Source organism: Panthera pardus, unplaced genomic scaffold, assembly GCF_024362965.1.
Source record: "Panthera pardus isolate Hobbes unplaced genomic scaffold, ASM2436296v1 HiC_scaffold_6, whole genome shotgun sequence".
NCBI lineage: Eukaryota > Metazoa > Chordata > Mammalia > Carnivora > Felidae > Panthera > Panthera pardus.
The window spans coordinates 61,480,578-61,501,700 of record NW_026526991.1 but is presented as its reverse complement, the minus strand read 5'-3'; the positions used below and the strand labels follow the sequence as shown (position 1 = coordinate 61,501,700).

At 55.8% G+C, this 21,123-nt stretch overlaps 1 protein-coding gene and 1 long non-coding RNA gene across 3 annotated transcripts; one reads left to right on the top strand and one right to left on the bottom strand.

Moving 5' to 3' along the window:
• Nucleotides 1-6,540: 6,540 nt before the first annotated feature.
• Nucleotides 6,541-9,483, top strand: HOXC12 (homeobox C12). The gene is made up of 2 exons (XM_019419579.2): nt 6,541-7,232; nt 8,027-9,483. Exons 1-2 carry the CDS (start codon nt 6,626-6,628, stop codon nt 8,263-8,265), a joined length of 846 nt encoding a protein of 281 aa, XP_019275124.1. The 5' UTR covers nt 6,541-6,625; the 3' UTR covers nt 8,266-9,483.
• Nucleotides 9,484-13,933: 4,450 nt separating this feature from the next.
• LOC109249217 (uncharacterized) lies at nt 13,934-20,687 on the bottom strand. 2 transcript variants are annotated; one of them, XR_002072477.2, is made up of 5 exons: nt 20,221-20,687; nt 17,714-17,810; nt 17,104-17,206; nt 15,822-15,924; nt 13,934-15,667 (listed from the first exon to the last, which is right to left on the bottom strand). It is a non-coding gene; the product is annotated as an uncharacterized LOC109249217 (long non-coding RNA). The 2 variants fall into 2 exon arrangements; XR_002072476.2 differs by lacking the exon at nt 20,221-20,687 and having other exon boundaries at nt 17,714-17,956.
• Between the last annotated feature and the right edge of the window lie 436 nt (nt 20,688-21,123).

Genomic DNA, 21,123 nt, shown 5'->3' with positions numbered 1-21,123 from the left:
GGGAAAAGAGAAGTCTGGAGTTCTCCAAGGGATCTCTCCACTTCTGCATGCAAACCCACACCTATGAGCGAGTCTTCCCACACAGAGGGACCCTCCGTAAGGCCCCAGAAGGGGGCGATGGAAAAAAGGAGGAAGCACAGGCAGACTCCTGGGGACACTGGAAACCCAGGCAAAGACTGCAGTTCCTTGAGACCCTGGGAGCCCCAGTGTGCCAGGGTGTTTAGGACCCTCTCCCGCCCTGGATTAGATGTGCCTGGATGGGTTTTGGAGGGTTATCGTGCCTGGATCTGTTTTGGAGATGCCTCTCCCATAAGAGTAAGCAAGCATGAGAATGGCCATTCCTGTGCGAGACAGGTATCCTGTGAGTGTGTGTTCTGGGGAGGCCAAGTTGGGAAGATGTATTATTCTTTTCCCGATTGTGTTGGTCCCTTAACTTTTCTTCCTCCAAGAATTGGCACTGTCTTTGGGGACTCAGTGAGACATTCCTGTGAAGGTGTATGTGTGCATGTGCACACTCGTGTGCAGCCATGTGTGTGTGTGTGTGTGTGTGTGTGTAGAGCTTTTGACGAGTGGAGAATTTCCTCAGCCTTCACTGCCCCTTGTGTGTGTGCAAGCATGTAAGTAGGAATGTTGTTATCTCAGAGTGTAGGGTGTGTTTTCTTTTCTTTATTCAAATCTTTAAGTAGCCTTTCTTTCCAAGGCCAGTCTCCTAGTGTTGGTGTGAGAGGCTGCAATACACATTAGGTTGCAAGGGGATACAGGAGGTGTGAAGGGCTGTTTCCCCTGGAAACAGACAACAGCCTTTCTCCTCTGGGACTGAGGATCCTGCGATCTTTCTCATGATCCAGTCTCACTCCCCACTCCCCATGCCTCCCCCTGTCCCCCGCCCCCCCCCCCAGGACTAAGGAACCTGGCTGGGTTGGAACCCCACAGGACTCTCCATCTGGAGGTCACTTTACCAGGCTGCCAGGGAAGTCTCAGTTAGATCCTTTCCTGGGCTTGAGGGAAAAACCCTTCCCCACCCACATCTTAGTCCCCAGACCCAGGGCCAGCAGAATAGGCCTTTTAGCTGGTAGTCCCACAGCCAAGAACCCACCTGAGAGAGCAAGGCCAGTAGTTCTCAGGGAGATCCCTCCACGACTGTCTCCAAACCATCTGCTCCTGAGGCTGATCCACAGGCGGCTGGGTCAGCAGGCCAGTGTGGGTGTGAGGCAGGGGCGGTCCCTGGGCCAGTCTCCATCTTTCAGGGATTGGAGCTGGGAACCCTGAGGCAGGTCCCCCTGTTCAAAAACGAGCTCCCCACCCTAGGATCCACCTGTGTCCGACTTGAATGGTGTCGGGAGCCCACCCCTCAAAAAAACTCCAAGTGCTGGTTCGGGCAGAGGTGTATCCAGACCTGTGCTGGTGGAGGATTGAGGGGCCCTGGGGAGCGAGGGGCTTCTGGGAGGAGGAGGGGGCCAGAGCTTTTTCACAACCAACCAGGCTCTTCCTCTTTTAGCCTTGACCGTGACTAGGTCTTTCTGACCTTGACATCACAGGGAACACAGGGAAGGGGGGCAGGGTGGAAAAGGCCTTGATCTTCCGGTGGCCAGAGAAGGGGAGGGCCGCTCGCCCCCTTGACGCGCCATCCCTCTTCCCGCCAGGGCCCGCCGCCTCTGTTTACACACAGAGGAGGTGTCGTCTCCAGTCTAGACAGGGGCGCTAATAACGCCCATAAAAGGCGGCCTCTCCAGAGATGTTCTGCAACTCAGCTCCCGCGCGCCTACCGCTGGCCGCTCCCTCCGCCTCCTCCGCCCCGCCCTTCTCAGATACCAGGCTGGGCCGGCGGCGGCCTTGGGGAGGGGGCTTCCAGAAGGTTTCTAGAGGCTGAGAATCCCCGCCCCGCACCCTTCTGAACCTCTTCTGTCTCCAAAGGTAAGTAGACTCCCGCTCTTCCAGCCCAGCCTCGAGATTCGCAGCACAGTCTCCAACCTCCACCCGCCCCCTGGGCCGGTTGCCCCCACCCCAGTCCGCCCGCGCACCCCCCTTTACCCCCTCCCAGCCCTGGACTTGGGGCTTGGATTTGGGAAGCAGTGGATGGCTGGGCAGAGTAGACCCCAGGCATGTCTTGGCCTCTCCCCAGGGCTAGGCCTGGCGAGAAGCCATGGTCACTGCGAGCCGCTGGCTGTGGGGAAGAGGGCACTCGGGTAGTCCTCACCCCTTACGGAGCTTCGAGGTCGCTGGGCTCCCGGCCCTGGGCTCCCGGATACGGTGCAGGCGGCTGTGGGTGTGGCGTTTGATGGGAGTGGTTTTTTTCTTTCTTTCTTTCTTTTTTTTTTTTTAAACTTGGTCCCCACACCTTTCCTGACACTCAGTAATTCACTAGGCGGAGGAGATCCTCTGCTGGCGGAGGGGGAAAATGTCAGAGCCGCGAAACTATTTAACCATTGGTGCGCCGAAAGAACGGAGAAAAGGGGGGAAGAGGGCCCATTTAGGGATGCTCAGGTGAGAGGTGGAGACATGGTCTTCCAGATGTCCCCGCTTGGGACCCCCCCTTCATTTCCTGAGTGGCCATTGTGGTGGGAGCGGGCCCAGAGATGCCGCAGAAGGATTAGAGGAGGTAAGGAAGCTCGCTGCTGACCCCAGGCCTCTTGTGTGAGCTTGAAAGCCTGACTGGGCCCCTCACCCAAGGTTCCTTTAAAGCCTCCCCCCCTTCTTCCCGTCAGGCTGCAGATCCCTAGAAAGCAGCACCTGGAGAAGGGGTCTCCCTATTTTCTTCTTAAGTCCTGGACACCCGGAGGGGTGACTGGGAACCAAGGTGGGCTCCGACCCATGGAGGAGTTAGGGAAGGGAAGAAAGAGGAGACGGAGTCCCCCTACCTCCATCCCTCAGCCTTGTCTGAACCCGACAAAGATGCTGAACCAAGGCGGACCCGCCCCAAAGGAACGAAATAGAGAGGTCTGAAGGGTCGGATGGGGGTCCAGACCTTCCTCATCGGCCGCTTTTCCTCTCCCCTATCCCCGTCCGCTCAGTGCCAACACACCCCCCATCGGGGGCCCAGGCCCTGACTCATTTGCATACGCGGCAGAACCGCTTTCTGCAAACTAGGCAGTGACCTTGAACTGGGCCACCGAGGCCTCTCAACTGACCGTGGAGAAGGCAGCACCGCGCCGAATAATTCTGACCTGGGGTCGGTGGGGGAGCCAGATCACAGCAGCTAGCAATCGCTCCTCGGTGGCCTGAGCCTCCCGCAGCCGCTTGGCCCCCTGTCACCGCGCGTACGCGGGAGGGATGCAGACAGGAGGCGCGGGGGCCAGCTGGTGGGTGCGCCGCAGCACGAGGACTGCCTCGGGTCTTCAAGGAGAGCCTTGGGCCCCGTCCTAGCCTTCAGTTATAATTAACCCCTGAGTTAATGAGCGGGGCATGGTGGAGTCAGGCCAGCTACAGCAGGAGCCCGTGGCTCAGGGGCCAGCAGGCAGGCCGCCTCCACTAACCTTGTGATTTGATGAATGTGCGGGCGAGCGGACGCACAGATCGCTCCGCGGTTCCAGAGCCTGGGTCTGGCCAATTATAGTTTTGCATGTGGGCTGTGAAATGCGGCTGGATAAAACTCTCGGTTAGACGCAGCTACCCGGCGCTTTGAGCTGCGAGTCCCTCCAGGTCCCCCTCCCTCAGCCGCAGTCGGTTCCCGCCGCCGAGGCCGGTTTTAAATTTGAGGCTTCGCACCCGAGCCTCCCGCCGGCCCCGGGGACCCAGGCTGGGCGCGGCGCTCAGGGGCCTGTTCGTGGGAGCTTGGATTAAGGCAGGGGCCGAGCTGCGTGTGTGGCTGGGTTCCCTGAAGGTGGACAGATCAGCGGTGGCGCACTGGGATTGCCTGGGTCCTCGCCGGCATCCTGAAAACCCTCAGGCTCACGATGGGCCTCGAGGAGCTGGACCCGGGATGCGAACGTGGCTGGTGGTTCTCGGCGGCTCTCCCTGAGAGGAAGCAGGGCCAGCTGCACGGAACCAGGAGGGATGTGTGCGTGTGCCACTGCCCACAGAGTCTGAAACCTGGGGAAAGTGGCCTTTTCAGTTGGGGCCGGATCCGACTGGGAGACACTGGAAGAAGAAAGCCCTCACTCCGTTCTCATTTCCCCCAGCGTTCTATCTGCCGCCCTGTGGCCGCGGCTCTGTGTGCTCAGCGGCCTGGCCGGAGGGCAGCGTGCCGGGCTCTGGGCCTGAGATTTTCCAACTAGGGAGGGACACGGGGAGGCTGAGGCCTTCCTCCTGGGGTCCCCTCTCGAGGAGACTGGAGTCATCTGGAAGAGTAAAAGAGAATGGGCAGAAGCCTCTGCCCCACACGGACTGATGATTACTCCGCGCAGCTCAGCTCGGCATCCCTCACACCAACAATAGCGGCTGAGCACGGAGGCCTGGAGGCCTGGAGACCTTGCTGCCTGCGCAGTGTTCTGGTCGAAAACAGCAACAATCTTCAAGTCACACACACACCCCCTTTTTTTTTTTTTTAATCTGGAGGACCCAACTCACCCCCAAATAAATGTTTTAAAAATTAAATTTTCAGTGGTGCTCATCAATGCATCTCGGAAAGGGGGCATAAATAGAACGTTGGAGATGCTGTGACGTGGAACTTGCGGCGCAGGGATGCTTCTTTCTGCAGCCGCGCAGCCCCGTAATCAATTAGGCACCAAAAGGCCAATCCAGGCGGTCTCCTGCCCGCCGCTCGGCGCCCCGGCTCGCGCGGTTCTGACTGGAGGTGACTGCACGGGGCTAGCATCTCACCGCTCGGCCTCGGTTCCGGCAAGTGGGCCCGGCGGACGTGGGGCGGGCTCCTGGGGGCGGGAGTGGCCTGGCCGGGCAGCCGGGGCAGCCGGGGCGGGGAAGGGGAAGGGGAAGCGGGGCGAGGGGCGGGCGCCGCGCTGGGAGCTCTGAGCTGCGCCGGGCAGGGGGAGACGCTCTCGCAGACAAATTTCTGTCCGAGGGAGCAGTTCGGGTTTAGGAAATGAAATCGCCTGGCGAGCTGTGGAATTCGAAGAATCTGAGTTTCTCTCTGCCGCGTCCTGCAGAGGAGAGAGGGAGAAAAGGGGAGATGAGAAGCCTCAGCTTAGATCTGCTTTTGTAGGTTCAGCTCATTCTCAGATACTTAACTTTCACCTACGTGGGTTGCTTTCTGCCCGATTCTCGCGGAGACCCTCGGTTTCTCCATCTAGCTCTTCCGATGTTTCCCCGTATGTAGACGTTTGCTGAACTATCTGTTGGACTTTGTATTACTTAAAGCCGTTCATATTGTAGAGGAGCCTGAAACAATCAAATAGAAATCCGAGTATTTTGTCTACTAGGCACCAATAGGATACACCTAGTGCTGAAAGCTTTGTTTTGTTTTTCATTTTAATCCGCTTATCTGTATTCTGTGGACCTGGTTGAGATCAGATTGTGGTTTCCAGATGTCGATTAATCTCATCAATGGCCAGCGTCGGGTTCTCAGCCTTTTCTGAAAGGAGCTGCCGAGGTTAGCACCGTAAATATAATTTTAAGCCCCCAATAAGATCATTCTCCGGATCCCTCTCCCTCACTCCCAGCACACCTACTGACATTGGCACCCCCATCTGATGGTCCCAGCGGCAGGCTTAGATGGTTCTGGAGTGTGGGGATCTACTCCGAAGTGGGAATCGGGAGCCTCTCAGGCCAGCCCAAGCTCTGCTGGAGTCCCAGAGCCTCTTGCTGCAAAGACTCCGGAAGACCCCCCAGAAACTCATGTGACCCACAAAAGTCCCAAGGAAGAGTAGTTCAGGCCCCCAGGTTTTCAAGAGCAGGTAGTCAAGTCCACATCGAGCTGGGTGCCTCCTTTTCCTGCTTCCTTTCTGCATCTGTCCTATAATGGTGAGTAGAAATGTGAGGCTAGGGTGGCTTCCAGCTTGGGGGGGGGGGGGAGGTGGGAATACCCAGCATTGCAATTCTCTCATAGTCCTTCCTGGAGGAAAGGACCCTAAGTGTCCCCCCAAATTCCTGTGCAGATAGAGCTGAGGAGGGGGAGCACCGCAGTAGCAGGGCTGGGAAAGACCGTGGCAGGGAAACCTGTCCTTACCCCCACTTCGCCTCTACTGTAAATAAACCCCGAGCCAAAGGGCTCATCCGTCTCCTTAAACAGCCAGTAAACTTTATATGACACAATATCTAATAGTAATTTATTGGGGAGATATTGTAAATTCCAACGGTTTTAGTTAATAAAGGAGCTAATTAAAGAGGGACAGGCTGTGCTTGGCCAGCTGTTGGCGAGAAGATAATACATCTGGGGGGGGTGCATGGTGCAGAAGTGTGTATGTGCAGGGATTTTTGGTGTGGCTTTTTCCCTTTTGCCCCGGGTCGAGCGATTGACTCACTGTCTGCATTAGGTTTTATGATATTTTTAAAAACCAGAAACCAACGACTAAATCTGCCCCCGAGTTTTGTCTCTCCCCCCCGCCCCACCCCAGAGTGGGGAAGGGGGAAGTTGGAGTTGGTGCAAGGTGGGGGGATTCGCTGTCCCCACCCATCCCCCTGGCGGCGGCGCCCACGTGAGCCCGATGGCCAATGGGTGGCCGGTGCAGGTTTAACTATGTTTAATGTCAGATAGCAATAAAGTAGAAGCTGCCGGCCGGGCCCCGCGGAAATGGGCGAGCATAATCTCCTGAATCCCGGGTTTGTGGGGCCGCTGGTGAACATCCACACGGGAGACACGTTCTACTTCCCCAACTTCCGCGCGTCCGGGGCCCAGCTGCCAGGGCTGCCTTCGCTGTCCTACCCGCGCCGTGACAACGTGTGCTCGCTGCCCTGGCCGTCGGCGGAGCCCTGCAATGGCTACCCGCAGCCCTATCTCGGCAGCCCGGTGTCGCTCAACCCGCCCTTTGGCCGCACGTGCGAGCTGGCGCGCGTGGAGGACAGCAAGGGTTACTACCGCGAGCCGTGCGCTGAGGGCGGCGGGGGCCTGAAGCGTGAGGAGCGCGGGCGCGACCCGGGCCCAGGAGTCGGGCCGGGGGCGGCGCTGCTGCCGCTGGAGCCGTCGGGGCCCCCTGCGCTCGGTTTCAAGTACGACTACGCGGCGGGCGGCGGCGGCGGCGACGGGGGCGCGGGACCCCCGCACGACCCGCCCTCGTGCCAGTCACTGGAATCCGACTCCAGTTCGTCCCTGCTCAACGAGGGCAACAAGGGCGCCGGCGCCGGCGACCCGGGCAGCTTGGTATCGCCTTTAAACCCCGGCGGCGGGCTCTCGGCCAGCGGTAAGGACCCCGGCCCACTCTTGAGGCGTACTCAGGACCGGACAGCTCACCGGGGCGGGCAGGGTAGGACTGAGCTAGGGCCGCCTGGGGTGACAGAATGTGTGGTGAGGAAGGGCTTCTTTTAAAAAGAAGTGCGGGGTGGGGGGAGCGCCTATAAACATGTAAATATCCCCCATAAAAGAGCTGGAGAGATTCCCCTTTTCTGGACCTGCGGCTGGCTAGAGGGGGCAGGGAGCTCCGGCGAAGGGGATTCTGACCTAGACTTCCCCAGGCCTAGGGGTGGGGGGTGGGGACCGAGAGCTTGGTCTCTGCTCTCTAGGACCTCACCCCCCGCCTTGGCACAGACTCCCGTTACCTACATTTTTTTTTTTCTCTCTCTTAAGAAACGCCAGTGGACCTGGTTTACTCTGGCCACTGGCTCATTCATGTCTGTTCTAGCTGATCAGGGACCCAGCACATCCTGGAGAAGGTGAAAGGAAGGGGCCAGGATATCCCGGAGCAGGAGAGCTTTGGGGAGAAGTGAGGGGTTCGAAGCACAGAGGGTCCAGGGATACTACGGTGGGAAGTCCAGTCGAGGAGGCCAGGAGGAGTGAAAGGGGGGAAAGAGGATGGTGAAGGTGGGAGAGTTGATGGGGATGGGGGTCTGCGTAGAAGAGAGGAGATGGGAGATGGGAGAGGAGAGGCCTGGGGTTGGGCGGTTAGGCCAAGGTGCAAAGGGCTGGGGAAGGACTGAGGGCACTGGGCTTGTCACCTCTTGGTCCTCTGGCCAACGCTGCCGGTTCGTCTCCACCCAGGCGCGCCCTGGTACCCGATCCACAGCCGCTCCCGGAAGAAGCGCAAGCCCTATTCGAAGTTGCAGCTGGCGGAGCTGGAGGGGGAGTTTCTGGTGAACGAGTTCATCACGCGGCAGCGCCGGAGGGAACTCTCAGACCGCTTGAATCTTAGTGACCAGCAGGTCAAGATCTGGTTTCAGAACCGGAGAATGAAAAAGAAAAGACTTCTGTTGAGGGAGCAAGCTCTCTCCTTCTTTTAGGCGGCAAGACACGGGCACCGGCCCCGGACTGAGCCTGTCTCTGGCAGGGAGCAAGAGGGGGCGCTGCCTGGGACCCAGTCCCCGCTTAGAACGCCAGGCATCTCTGGCAGGCCCTCCCTGGACATCCTCTTGTCTGTTTTGTTTGTGGTTCCCTCCCACACACCCCCAGCAGGCCCTGCCAGGTCCCAGAGAGAAGGGAAGAAGCCAGCCAAGGAGAGAGGAAGCCCACAGCTGCAGGCAGGGGATAGGGGCAGGGAAGGCTGAGGTGCTGGGGAAGGACTGGTTTGCAGTGGGACCGGGGCACTGGGCCCGGGGCTGAGGAGCTGGAGCAAAGGTAATCCAGGCGCCCCCCTCCCACCACTTTCCTTCCGTGGTCGGAAGTCAACCTGCAGTAGGCAAAAGTGGGGACAGTGGAACCGAGGCTCCCCAAACTCCCAGCGGTTGGGGTTAGGAGAGGCGGAGAGGAGGGAGCAAGAGTGGAGCGTCTGCGGAGAGATTGGCAGGGGTCAGCGTAGCTATGCAAGGGCAGGAGGAAGTGGAGAAACCTGGGAGGAAGTGCGGTTTGGGAGAACAGCGTGATCATTAATGCCCAGTAAAGTCCGCTGGGGTCTGGTCCTCTAGGCCTGGAGGCCGAAGGGGCCGAGGCACAGGCGTTTGACAGAGCCGGCTGCGGACAAGGCGACCATCAGCCTTAAGTCCCCTCTGGGGCGGGCTGCCTGAAAAGTCTCCTGGTCTCCAGCCCTCTCCCGACGCCTCTGCCCGCCCATTCGCTCACAGGTGTGCTGCCAGGCAGTCTTCCTGCCGCCTAGGCGGCTGCGGACCGGAAGCCGCAAGCGCGGAATTGAGAGCCCAGCGGACGCAGCCTCGGGCATAGTAGCCACCCCAGGGACCCCCACCTGGCCCTCCAGGAAGCCCAAGAGGCTATGAAAGAGTCTGCGAAGCGCGGCATTGATTGGCCGGGAGAGTTTCTGGCAGCCGCCGCTACCGCCGCTGATTCTCCCTTCCCCGCTGGCGTTCACGGTCACGGCCGGCCAGAGGCTGGACCGGCATAATTTACGAGGCAGGAGGAGAATCTGCCCCTAAAGGGGCTACCGGCCGCAGAGGCCCCTGCTCAGCCCTGGTTTCCCAGGCTGGTGACAATGAAGGAGGGGGGCGCTGCAGTCCCCCACACAACTCCTTTCTCTCTTTTACCCACCCCCATTCCACCCGCCCCCCCCCCCCCACAACGTCGCCCTTTGTCTCAGGATCCTCTGCCTCCGCCTCCCCCTGGCCGGCCAGGCGCGAGTACAAGGACCAGAGCTGAAGGAGGGATACATCCTCAGAACCGGTCGGAAGCCAAAGAGTGGCTTCTTCTGCAGAGGGCCTTTTATTCAAAGCCCCCTTCAGGCCCCAGCCCCAGCCCATTAGATCTAGGCTGGCTTAGGAGAGAGAAGCAGTGGAGAAGCTCGGCACCTTCCTGCACTCCGTTTTTATCCCTCTTGGTGGGAGTTCCCCCGACTTCCCCTCTGCCCACCCACCCACCCTTGCAGGAGCAAGAAGGGCAGAAACAGGGAGCTGATGAGAGTTAAGCCCAGCCTGGACACTGTGAACTGGCCTGCCAGCTTGGGAGTTCTTCCTGCCCCGGAAGAGTCTCTCCTAACACCCCCTCCAATGGCAATCCACAGAGCCTGCCACTCTCCCACCAGCACACAGCGTCAAGTCCCTGGACAAGACTGTGCAGAGGCATGGGCAAACGCAGGCACAGCGGAGCCCGGCACCCCCACTGGACCCACCCTACCCCACCCCCCAACAGTACTTGTAAGCAGGCAGCCTCATGTCCCCAAATGCAGCCCTGCAGAGTGGCGGTACAATCACATGCCCTCATCGCCACTGGGCACCTGCCACACTTCCCCACTGACATAAACTTGTTTCACCCGTATACAACAAGTTCACAGAAATCAGCGCCATTCCTGCTGTCTGCACAATCCCTTGTGGGCTGGCCCTGAGTGTGAGGCACTCTCCCCTTTGCCTGGTCACCCATGTACCCCTTCATGCAGCCCCTCCTGTGACCTTGTGGGCTCTGGGGTGCTGGATTCAAGCTTCACCCCTCCAGCCTGACTCCCACAGCCTACTAGAGAAGAGAGACCAGAACACTCCAAAGGGGGTGGGGGTGTAAAGATATGCAATATTCTCTTCCTGTCGCTTTAAACTTGACTTCCGTGAGCTTCTCTGTCAATCTGTGTCCTGTTCTCTGTGTCCCTTGCTAGTACCTAGTCTAGTCTCTGTGGGTAGATGCCCTCCCCAGCTCTCTGTAGTGTGCCCTCCTAGTCAAACGTCTGTCTTTAGCACGTTTTCCCTTTATAGAGTCCTTGTACAGAGTTGCTTCGTCATATTAATATTAATAATAATAATTAAAACATGACTGAATGATGATGTGATTTTTTTGAGAAAAAAATTTGAACTGGGCCCCCATACATGGTCTTTTCTGCCTAGAAAGAATGGGATTCCCAGGCTCCTGACTGTCCCCTACGTTATTTTCTCCAGTTCAGGTGAATAATAAAAATAATAAGTGTATAATAATAAAGGAAGAACGGTGCAGGGGCAACAAAAAACATACGAGCAACCAAGATCTGTTCATGAGCTGCCGTCCCTAGTCCCAAGCAATTACTAGCAGAGAGAAAATTGGGGGATAGTAGATTGGGGGGGAGGAGAGGGATAGCTAAGGAGTCATGGGGCCATAAAAATAATGTAGACAGCCCAGAGGAGACTGTAACCACTTTCAGGGCCAGAAAGAGGAAGTCTGGGCTGCAGGATCCCCAGAAGTGAAGCCAGAGTAGGGACTCTAGCAGGTTGGAGCAGGGATGGCAGGAGTGCCCTGGGATAGGGGGCAGGGGTTGGTGGAAGGACACTTCAAGTCCATGGTCTAACCCCATGGCTTCACTCTGAGAGCACATTTTGAACACTGTACAATGAATAGGCAGGGGACTAAAAACCCCTTGGAGCTGGTGAGATAGGCTCCATCTTCCCCAGCCAGCAACTTCTTCTGGGCCATGCCAGAGACCCAGGGCAGAACCAGAGTCCAGGTCCCAGCAGAGCCCAGGGGCCCTCTGTACCTCCACCTTGCCCCTTCCTTCCGGGTGGGTCATCCTTCCTCTGCCTCCACACTTGTGCCTCTGGTCCCTGAGTTTCCCTTTCTCACAGCCTAGCTCCAATTATGGAGTCTCCTCCAAATTCCTTCTCCACCCTTCTGGGGCTACTTTGGAATAAGGAGCCCCCACAGAGCCCAGTATCCAAGCCACACCCCTGCCTTGAAATCTCTCTCTCTCTCTCTCCCTTCTTTTCCTTACTCTTGCAACTAGAAAAACTAACAGATTTAGATTGAATCCCATTCTCCTTTAGCCCCTAACCCACAGCTTGTCTTGTGTAGCTGAGGGGTTTGAGCAGGAAGGAGATCCCAAGCTTTGGGAGTTACTCATACAAAGGCCCCCACAGAGTATAGGCAAAGCTGGGGACAGGATAGCTTCTGGCAGCCATGAGCTGGGAGAGGGACTGGGTGGCTGCGCCTGCGTCTGAATTAAGGCGGGGGTGGGCGTGTTGAATCCCAGTGAATCCAGGCCAGAGACTAAGCTCTTCTTAGGACACATCTATGGGGGGGGGGGGAGGGGGAGAGTTAACAGTGAAGGCATTTCTGGCTAAAAAGAAAGGAGTAAATTTAAAGAAGTTAGGAATAACTGGCCTTTAATTTATTCCCTTGATTTAGTCCCAGAGACACTGCAGATCTGAGAGAGGAGGTACTTTGTTGGGTGGTGTCTACACAGGTCCCAAGAGTCAATAACTGAGAGACTATCAGAGAAGGAGAGACACTATAACCTCCTCCCCATGGCTGAACAACAAATCCTTGGGTCTCTCTGCCAAGGAGAGTGTAATGGTGGGAGCGGCAACCCAAATACTCAGGGTAAGGCTGAACTCTGCATCTGGGCAAGGATTGCATCTATTTTGCAACCATTTGTCTGATTTAAGCCCTCAAACTACTATTTACTCCACGGACTTTAAGACAAAGAGCTCCGTGTCACAAACTGGGTCTTGAGGGGCAAGAAATGGAGAGGATTATCTGGATAATACAATGCGGGTGGAAATAATTCTGCTGCTGTGTATTTGTAAGCTTATATCATCCAAATGAGCTGTGTATTTGGCCCTGGCTATCCACCCAGTTCTGCTCCACTCTGACCTGCATAGACACAGCTAGGGTATTTAAGGCAGCTATTGAGCGAGCGGGCGGGAGATGGGCCAGGCAGCCCGGGTCCCGTGGATAGTAATGCAGCCGGAAACCGGGCGCGCGATCGATGGCTCAGACCCAGAGCAGAGCAGGGACCGCCAGCTCGATCTACGAACAAAGCAAACCCCCGGGACCTTGGGTTCCGGACAGGCCGGAGCCCCCGCCCATCCTCCCCGCCATTACCAGGAAAGCAGGAGCGGTTCTTAGGCCCCGGGCCCGCGCGGGAAACGCACCCCGGAGCCCCCAGCCCTCTCCGCGCGGCGGGCACATGGAGGCGCCGAAGGGTCCGGTGTAATTCAGAGCGAGGTGGGCTGCAGGAGGCGGATCCTGCAGCCGCGCGGATGCCGAGCCTTAGACCCCCGCGGCCGCCTTCCGGCGGCTGCCTCCGTCGAGACGGAGTTGCGGGTTTTCCGTGGAGAAGCGTGCTGCCGGCACCCGCCGACCCGAACGCCGCGCACCGCTTGCAGCCCGGCGCCGAGCTCGCGGTCGCGGCTCTCGGGGACGCTCCGAGACAAAGGCGCGGCGGCCGCTGGTGGATGACGCGGGCGCCTGGAGCTCCTAGTGGCCCGGCCCGGTGGAGAGGGCTCTGGGAAGTAGGTCCACTTCGCCGGCCGGCCGGGCCCCGGCGCCGGATCCGCTGCAGGGTCCCGGGGAGAGGGGACCCGGCGCGCCTCTCAGCCCCTGCTGCCCCGCGCAGCTCGCCGCCCAACAGCGCCGGCAGCTCTGGTCGGCGCCCGAGGGCCGCCGGGCCCCCGCAAAGGACGGGATGACCCCTGCTGGCGGGAGCGGTGGAGGCCGCCGAGCCCCGCCCCGCCCGGCTGCCCAGCCCCGAGCACCCTAGGCCTGGGGGCGCCCCGCGAGTTTGTGGGGACCTGGAAGGACAGCCCGAGTCGAGGCGCTGCCGGGCTGTGGGAACCAGGCCTCTCTGCTAAGTGCCCTCCCTCTGCTGGGCACGCGGCGTCCCCACAGCGGCGGCCCGCCCTCCCGCTGGGCTTCTCACCGCCAGCGGCGGAGATTCCCGAAGCCGGTGGCTCCTAAAGGAGCCGGGGAACTGGGCTTGGATGAGACCAAACACAGCCGGACCTTTAGTCAGGGTGACCCAGCCGGCCGCCGGTAGGTGATCCCTCCTCTCTGAGCCAGAGCCACTTCCTGGAGACTAAGAGACAAGCCCTCACTTTGTCAGTTTCCATATCCCAGAGTGGAGGACTTCCTTCCAAGGACAGGTCTGCGCGGACGGAACTCGCCGGTAGTTCCTGCTAGGAGAGCTCCCTGTGAAAGATGCAGAGTCCGTATACGGGGCGCGAGAGAGATGTTTCTGCCAACATAACCGATATATTGAAACAGTCTCGAACGCACAGATATCCATGTTATATGTACACCCTGGGCATGGAAAATATATTTCTGTAGAAAATGTACATACAGAGGCACTTTTATTTACATGGGAAAGCAACCTTCTGGGAAAAGGTTACACATAGCATGGATAAACACCACATGTAAAGATTCATTTACATAAACAGTACACTCGCATATCCATCCCACACCGGGAATACACAGTCCCGCATCTCTTGAGCTACATAGATGTATACACTCCGTAGGACGTATAAAATCATGCATGGAAAATGCATCCCGATATTAATGTATCCACATAAAAAGTACATGGAAAAGGCATCATTATATATACAAATTGAATATCTACCCAATGTATGAAAAATATGTCCTGTAAATTAGTTTGTTTACATGGTGTGCAGGTACCAAATCCAGGGAAGTAAATTCTTTGAGCTCGCATATTATTGTATTTATAATACGCGTTTATTTGGCTGTTTTGCAAACAGTAGCTGGAGGAAGCTCGCGCTTTGGCAATGACAGTCTCCATCAACGGAGCCTCTTTTCTGTTTTTCTGTTTTTCTGTTTTTCTATTATTTCCATCTTTTGAAAACCCCTTCTATGTCTACATGGACTATTTATACAATAATCGCTGGTCGCTGATCTCTATTTCCCTGTTACATCTCTTGAAGTCAGGGTCTATATTTAGAATCCTAAGTCCTGTTTGCAGCAGAGTCTGACTGAATAATCACAGCCTGGTAAAGAATTAACATTATCTAATTAGGTTACTTCCCTTCCCTCCGTGTCTCAGGACTTGTTCTTTTAGACCTAAGGTAAATATATTACAGTTACTCCAGGCTGCCAGTTGGAAAGGGGGGGGGGGGGCGGCGGGAGGGAAATGCAATGGCCTGACAAGGTGTGTAACAGGCAGATTGGGGTAACAGGCAAGTTTCAGGTGTGCACTGGGCACGCACTGCTCCTGAAAGCCAAAGTCTGTTTACATTTTTTAAAATTTATTTTTAAAATCTGGAGTCTAGAGAGACAGCCTAAAGCAAAGGCTGGACCTGGTCTTCTACTCTTCTACGACTCTCTCAAACCACAGAGCAGCTCCACTCCCTCTCAGCCAACCAGGGAGAAGATTCTGGCCCACCTAGCCCCTAAGCTCTGACTCCCATCCCCAAGGTTGGCCAGGTCTACACCAGCAGCAGGGAAAAGTTATCGCATGACCCAAGTTTTTCTCAACAAAATCCACTCCTAAACACTTTCGGAGAGGCAGTAACAGCTTAAAGCATTTTCTGACACTGAGCTAACTCTGTCTCGACCCGGAGAAATGAGTCCCACTTGGGTCTTTCTTTAGTGGCGAAAAATCCGCTACTTGACACACGCCTATGGAAAAATTCTTTGAGAGACAATGCACTCACACCCCGCAGAGATATTGTTTATGGGTTCCGTGTAGACGCTGCCATATTTTACTGTCCAAAGGAATCAATTAATTAGTGCCTCGCTAGTCCCCGCGCCGGCCGATGCTTGGCTGAGCGTGAGCGCTGAGATAGATGTGCGTGGCCAGCTCGCTGGTCTTGTTAACAAGCCTCGTCATAAAGATGGAGATGATAAGGAGAGCGAGGAAGCCCTGGCGGCCGCGAGGGGGGGGGCTTGGAGGGCCCAGCCCTCAGCGTGTGGGGCAGCGGCGGGCGGGAATCCAGGGCCAGGGCCCGGTGCTGTCCCGGCATCCGCGCGCGCGGTTATTCCGTCTTCTCCCCTTCTGGGGCGTTCGTGCTGTGATCTCGGATAATTCCCTCTCCACTCCCCCGAACCTTCCCTTTTCTTCATCGAGCCCCGAATTTAAAAAAAAAAAAAAAAAGTTAATACAAATACGTAAACCTCTGTCTGTGAGTGCCTGTCTCGCTCTCGGCCACGTTTGTTCCGAGACCTGCCGCCTCCTCCTCCCCCCCCCTCCCCCCCCCCCTCCCCGCATTACTTAACCGCGTGGTTCCTTTTCATCGCTGTCTGGAGCTCTCTTCCCTCTCTGGCTTCGTGGTTGCTTTTTCTACCAGGTTGGTGCTGGCTCAGGCCCCAGTGAGCTTGTAAAAAAATAATAATAATACAAATAACCCCTGGTTATCTCGCGGCAGAGTGAACACCCCCAGATAAGCCAGACCCCATGGAAGAAAAAAAAAAAAAAACCTCTTGGATGTAATTGCTGGTTTGGGTTGCAACACTTAATTCTGTTTATTCTCACCAATGTGCATATTTAACGAAGAGATATTGATATTAAAGGGCAGGGGGGAATTAATTTTACTTTTATAGTCATCTATTAAGAGCACAAGATGATCTGAGTCTCCTTTAAAGGGACCAAAACGGGGGGGGGGGGGGGGGGAGGGAGAGAGAAAGAAAGGGAGGGGGGAGGGAGAAATATGACTGAAGGAGAACAAAGATCTTTGCCTGAAGAAACAATGTAACACTAGACAGAACTATAAAGTCTGGGAATGTAACAACGCAAGACCCTCTCAACTTCCCCCCTTTGGAATCCTGTCCCCTGCGCTAGGGAGGGAGAGAAGGCATTTCCCTTTTATTGTCTGATCCTCTCTGGTGTCAGCTCAGAGGAGGGGGGTTGGCTAGATGGCATATAGAGGAAAAGGAGGTAGTAGGGTCTCCCAGTGTCACCCTATCACCCACATCATGGTGACTCCTAGACCAAGGAGGTCCTAAGCAGGAGCTTATAGACTCTTAGAGATTTCAAAGGCCCCAGTGATCCAGGTTCATTTTTCCAAGATACTTGTCTGGCTTTACTTTGTCTGTATAGACCTGCCTCATCTAGTATTGTAATTATCACAAGTAAGCGAATAATAGATAATTATAGGGGTGTTGATAACATCATTTATTTTATAGCCACACAAGATATGATTAGAGTTAATGTCAGAAGCTCTGTTGGAGCCTGGTAGGTAGCAAGAGGCAAGGTAGAGAGGCCTGATAGCATTTCTCTTTCTGATTTTTACATGAGTGTGAATCTCCAGAAATCCCTAATTCTCTCAGTTCCCTGTCCAGATGTCTTAAGGGAAATCTCTAAAATTTTAGGGGCTGGGAGCTCAGAGAAGGGCTGAGTACTTAACAATTGGTACTTAAATCTCCCCTTTAGTCTCAGGAGCAGTGGTCTCTGCTCTCCCCATATTTCCCCACAATGAAGGGCTTCGCCCTCAGTTCAAGACTACTAGGGTCACAGAGACTTAGGTTAGGCCAGTGGGAGGAAGACAGGGTCTTACCAAAACCAAGTTCATTGTCATCCCCAAGTGGGCACTGGGTCCAGAGTGAAGCCTCCTTTGATCCCAAATTGCCTTCTTTTCTGCACCTCTTCCCCAGGGACACCTGGGTGGGGGCAGAAGCCAGGCTAGGACTGTGGAGGTTGGTGGGGATGGGGATGGAGAAAAAACTGAAAACATGCTTTATTGTTTCTGGTATGCAGAAGACCAGAAGGCTGGGGTGTGAGGGGGGGGGGAGTGAGAGAGAGAGAGAGAGAGAGAGAGAGAGAGAGAGAGAGAGAGGGGGGTTATGATAGAGAGCCAGGCAAGAGGGAGTCAAGGGAAACCATGAAATTGCAAGGCAAGAATAAAAGGAATGAGTGAAAAAAAGAGCAGGAGAAACCTCGGGGGGGGGGGGGGAAGAAAGGAAATAAAAAGGAAAAGGTAAAAAAAGGAAATAAAAAGATGGGAAAGGAGGGACATTTAAAAAGGAAAGAGAAATTTGGAAGAAAAGGAGAGGAAACAGGGAGGCAGAGGCCAGGGTCTGCAGGGCGCTCGCTGCCTCAGGCTGCCTGCAGCAGTCTGGGTGGGCGGGGGGCGCCATGACAAAGTGAAGGTCAAGTTAGCATCGTACCTTATAAGGAAGGCGTCGGTCCTCCATTTCAGCCTTTCTTTCTGCCGGGACATGGCTGTAGCATTTCTAGTCTTGTAAACACCGGACTCTTTGGGGCCTTAGAAAAAAAAATAAAGACCCCCTTCCTTCCTTTATTGGGGGTGAGCCCTGCTGGCTGGGGGAAGCCGCGGACAGAGAAGTCAACTAATGAAGACTCCAGGAAACTTTTCTCTCCTTTTCTCTCTCTCTCTGGCTCTGCTCCCGCCAGCTGGGGCTCCCTCCCTCCCACCCTTCCTCCCTCCCTTCCTCTCTCTCTCCCTCCCTCTCTCCCTCCTCTCCCCAACCAAACGTCTCTTTTGCTCTCTGTATCTCTCGGTCTTCTGTATCTCTCGCCACAGTCTGTAACTCTGGGCTCCGTCTCCCCACACCCCCTCCTCTACTGCAGACTTCTAAATCCTTTCCATTCCACCGTGAAAAGCAGCAGGACGTAAGAAATGGAAAGCGAATTAGCCATCTCAGAGAAAAGTTCATTTACAGCCTCTGTTCTATTAAGATTTCCTTCTGAAAACAAGGCGGTTCGCTCGGTAAGGAGGAGGAGAAGTGAGGCAGCGCCAGTGGGGAGGGCTGATGAGGTAGGAGACTTGGATTTATTTATTTCTCAGATCCAGAGGCGGAAAGAAAGGGGGAGAAGCAGGAAAGGAGGGAGAAGCGTTTTACCCCGCTGAATGAAGGAGAGACTGCGGCGGATGGGGTTGGGAGCAAAGCCGCCGGCCAAGGACCCGGTCCTTCCGCAGCGATCATCCAGCATAAGCCGGCTCAGCCTAGGCCTGGGGTGCAGAGAAACAAGTATATCAAATATTTGTTAGCCTGAGAAGGGGGCGAGGGTGGGGGTAGCAGCAAGGCCGCAGGGAGGCAGGGAGAGACCGAGGCAGGCGGCGGCGCAGCCGGCCAGCCGGAGGAAAGTGAGTTCCGGACCCGCAGCAGCAGTGGCGACCCCGGCTGGCTGGCTGCGGGCCGGGGTCAGCGCGCTGCTCAGCCGAAAACGAGGGGCGCGGGAGAAAGGAACCTGAAGTGGAATCCTCCAGCTTTTCCCTGCAGGGTAGCAGTGGGAGGGAGAGAGAGAGAGAGAGAGAGAGAGAGAGAGAGAGAGAGAGAGAAAATATAGCATAGGGGTGTCTGTGAAGGGCTCACCTCCTTTTTCCTGAACCTGACAGCTTGTTTCCTCCTGCTCTGCGCCCACAGAGCCCTTTTTAGGGCTAACCAATGCTTTTTAAATGGGAACTCTAGGGCAAGGGTAGGGAGGGATGCTCAGAAAGCAATGCTGGGGGCCTCTGGTTCAATCTGGTGCTCCACAAGGCCCTCATTTTGTCACCTCTGGCCTCTAGGATCAGTCCCCTCCCACTTTACCTACCTGGTTAAGGTGCTCAAGGGCTACTGGCACTGGAAATAGGGCCTGGGACCCCAGCAGGAGCAGCAAGAAGCACTGGGGTGGTCAGTGGAGCTCCAGGCCTAGTGTTTAGAGCCCTCCCACCCTGCGTTCTGATAATGAAAAACAAAGGGGGGATGATTTGATTATTTCTGGCGGTGTTAAAGGAGCCAGGCTTTCAAAAACAGTCTCTGACCCTGAGATCTAAGGTGATAGGCATCTCTCCCACAGACATTTAATCTGGGCAAATGTCCTACTGGCTGAGCTCAAGAGGAGGTGGCTAGGGTGAGGACATTTGCTGCCAGAAAGCCCCAGGAAGGGAGAAGCAGGCCCACTTTGGTATTATTCAGTGTTGTGTGGAGACTATTTTAAAAGGTCAGAATGAAATGGGGGAGGCCTCTCTGATGTCCCTCTCAGCCCTGGGAAGGGGAGCCCCAGGAAGTGAGGGAGTTTATGAGCTGGGATGTTTCCCCCTAGTTTGGGAAAGACAGAGATAGCCAGACCTCATCCTGCAAAAATGTGTTTCGTCCCTGTCCCTGTGACAGAAAATTGGTAGCTGCCTCTGGACTTTCAGGGAGTAGAGCAAAGCCAGAGGCTCTGGGGAAGGCAGAGGCTGAGGTGTGATTTAGGGGAGGTGGGAATCTGAGGGAGCCAGACTAGAAAGGTACCACCTAAATCCGTTCCCTTAAGAAAAGCCAAACACGTACACAATGGACCCCAATATTGAAAAACACCAGATGATCTGCTTCGAAGGGACATAAACAGGCCAAGCGGATGCAGGTTCATAAAACCTGCAAAAACCCAGACAGGAACACTTAAAATGCCCCAGAAACAAAGCGCACCGTGACAAATTCTCACCCAACACAAAAGTACATGCACCAGAATGTTCCCAGGCACAGAGAGACCCTCCCCACCCTGAGCCTCCCCACTTGGACACCCAGGTGTACCTGCCCAGCCCCAGGAGCACACACAAATTTGTGCACTTTCCTAAACCTACCCCCCCCAAAACCCTTGGGGGCAAAGGGCAAGCGCTCAGCCGCGCACACACACCCCACAGAGCCAGACCCGTGTCTCCTGAGCCTCAATAATGCACGATCCATACCCGGAGATAAAAGTCTAGACAATAGATGGCTGTTTATGACAACGGGGCTCTCCAAGTTTGGAGCCAGGCGATAAATCTCTGGTGAATCTTCCTGTAACTCAACTTCTGGCCGCAGTGACGAGAGAACCACGAAGACCGCAGAGAGGAAAGCAGCAAAATGGGAGAGACTTTTAAATCCTGAGCCGAAGGCGACTTCCCCGCCGGGGCAAGAGAGTGCAGGCGGCCACACTCGCCCCACATGGCGCGTCCACACTGTGGAAGCTTTCGGATCAAGCTTCAGAACACAGGCGAGTCAGGTTTCCTGGCCCCCCGGAAATCGGAGCGAAGCGTGCAGGCAGATGGCAGGGCCTGGAGGCTGGGAGAGACCCACAAACCATTTCTGCTGCAAGCAAGGGGTCTTTTTTTGTTGGTGACCACGATCTTCCTGCTATGTGTCACCTGAATTTTTTCACCCCAGTCCCCTCTTCTCCCTCTCCCTCTCTCTCTCTCTGTCTCTCTCTCTGTCTCTCCTCTCTTCTCACTCTCCCCTCTCTCTCTTTCTCTCTCTCTCTCTCTCTTCCTTTTCCTTTTTGGATTGATGGGCTGTTCCCTTTTGCATTTTCGACCCAGGCATCTGATTACAAGTAAAGAGCCACTGAAGTTCATCTCATAAAAATGCCGCGAGCTCTCTTTGATCTGTGCGGACTGGGTCCGAGCCTAAGTAGGCGCTAAAGCCAGGGAATGGCGGCTCCGGCCAAGCTGGGCTCAGCAGCGGCCAGGCCAGGGATCCGGGTGGCCCAACAGGGCAAATCCCGCCCAGAAGGGGCATTTCTGTGCTGCTGCGACTGGGTTTGGACACCAAGGTCCAATGGCAGTGGCTCCATTTCAGACTGCTTTTAAGGCATTTCCCTCATTTTAGAGCAT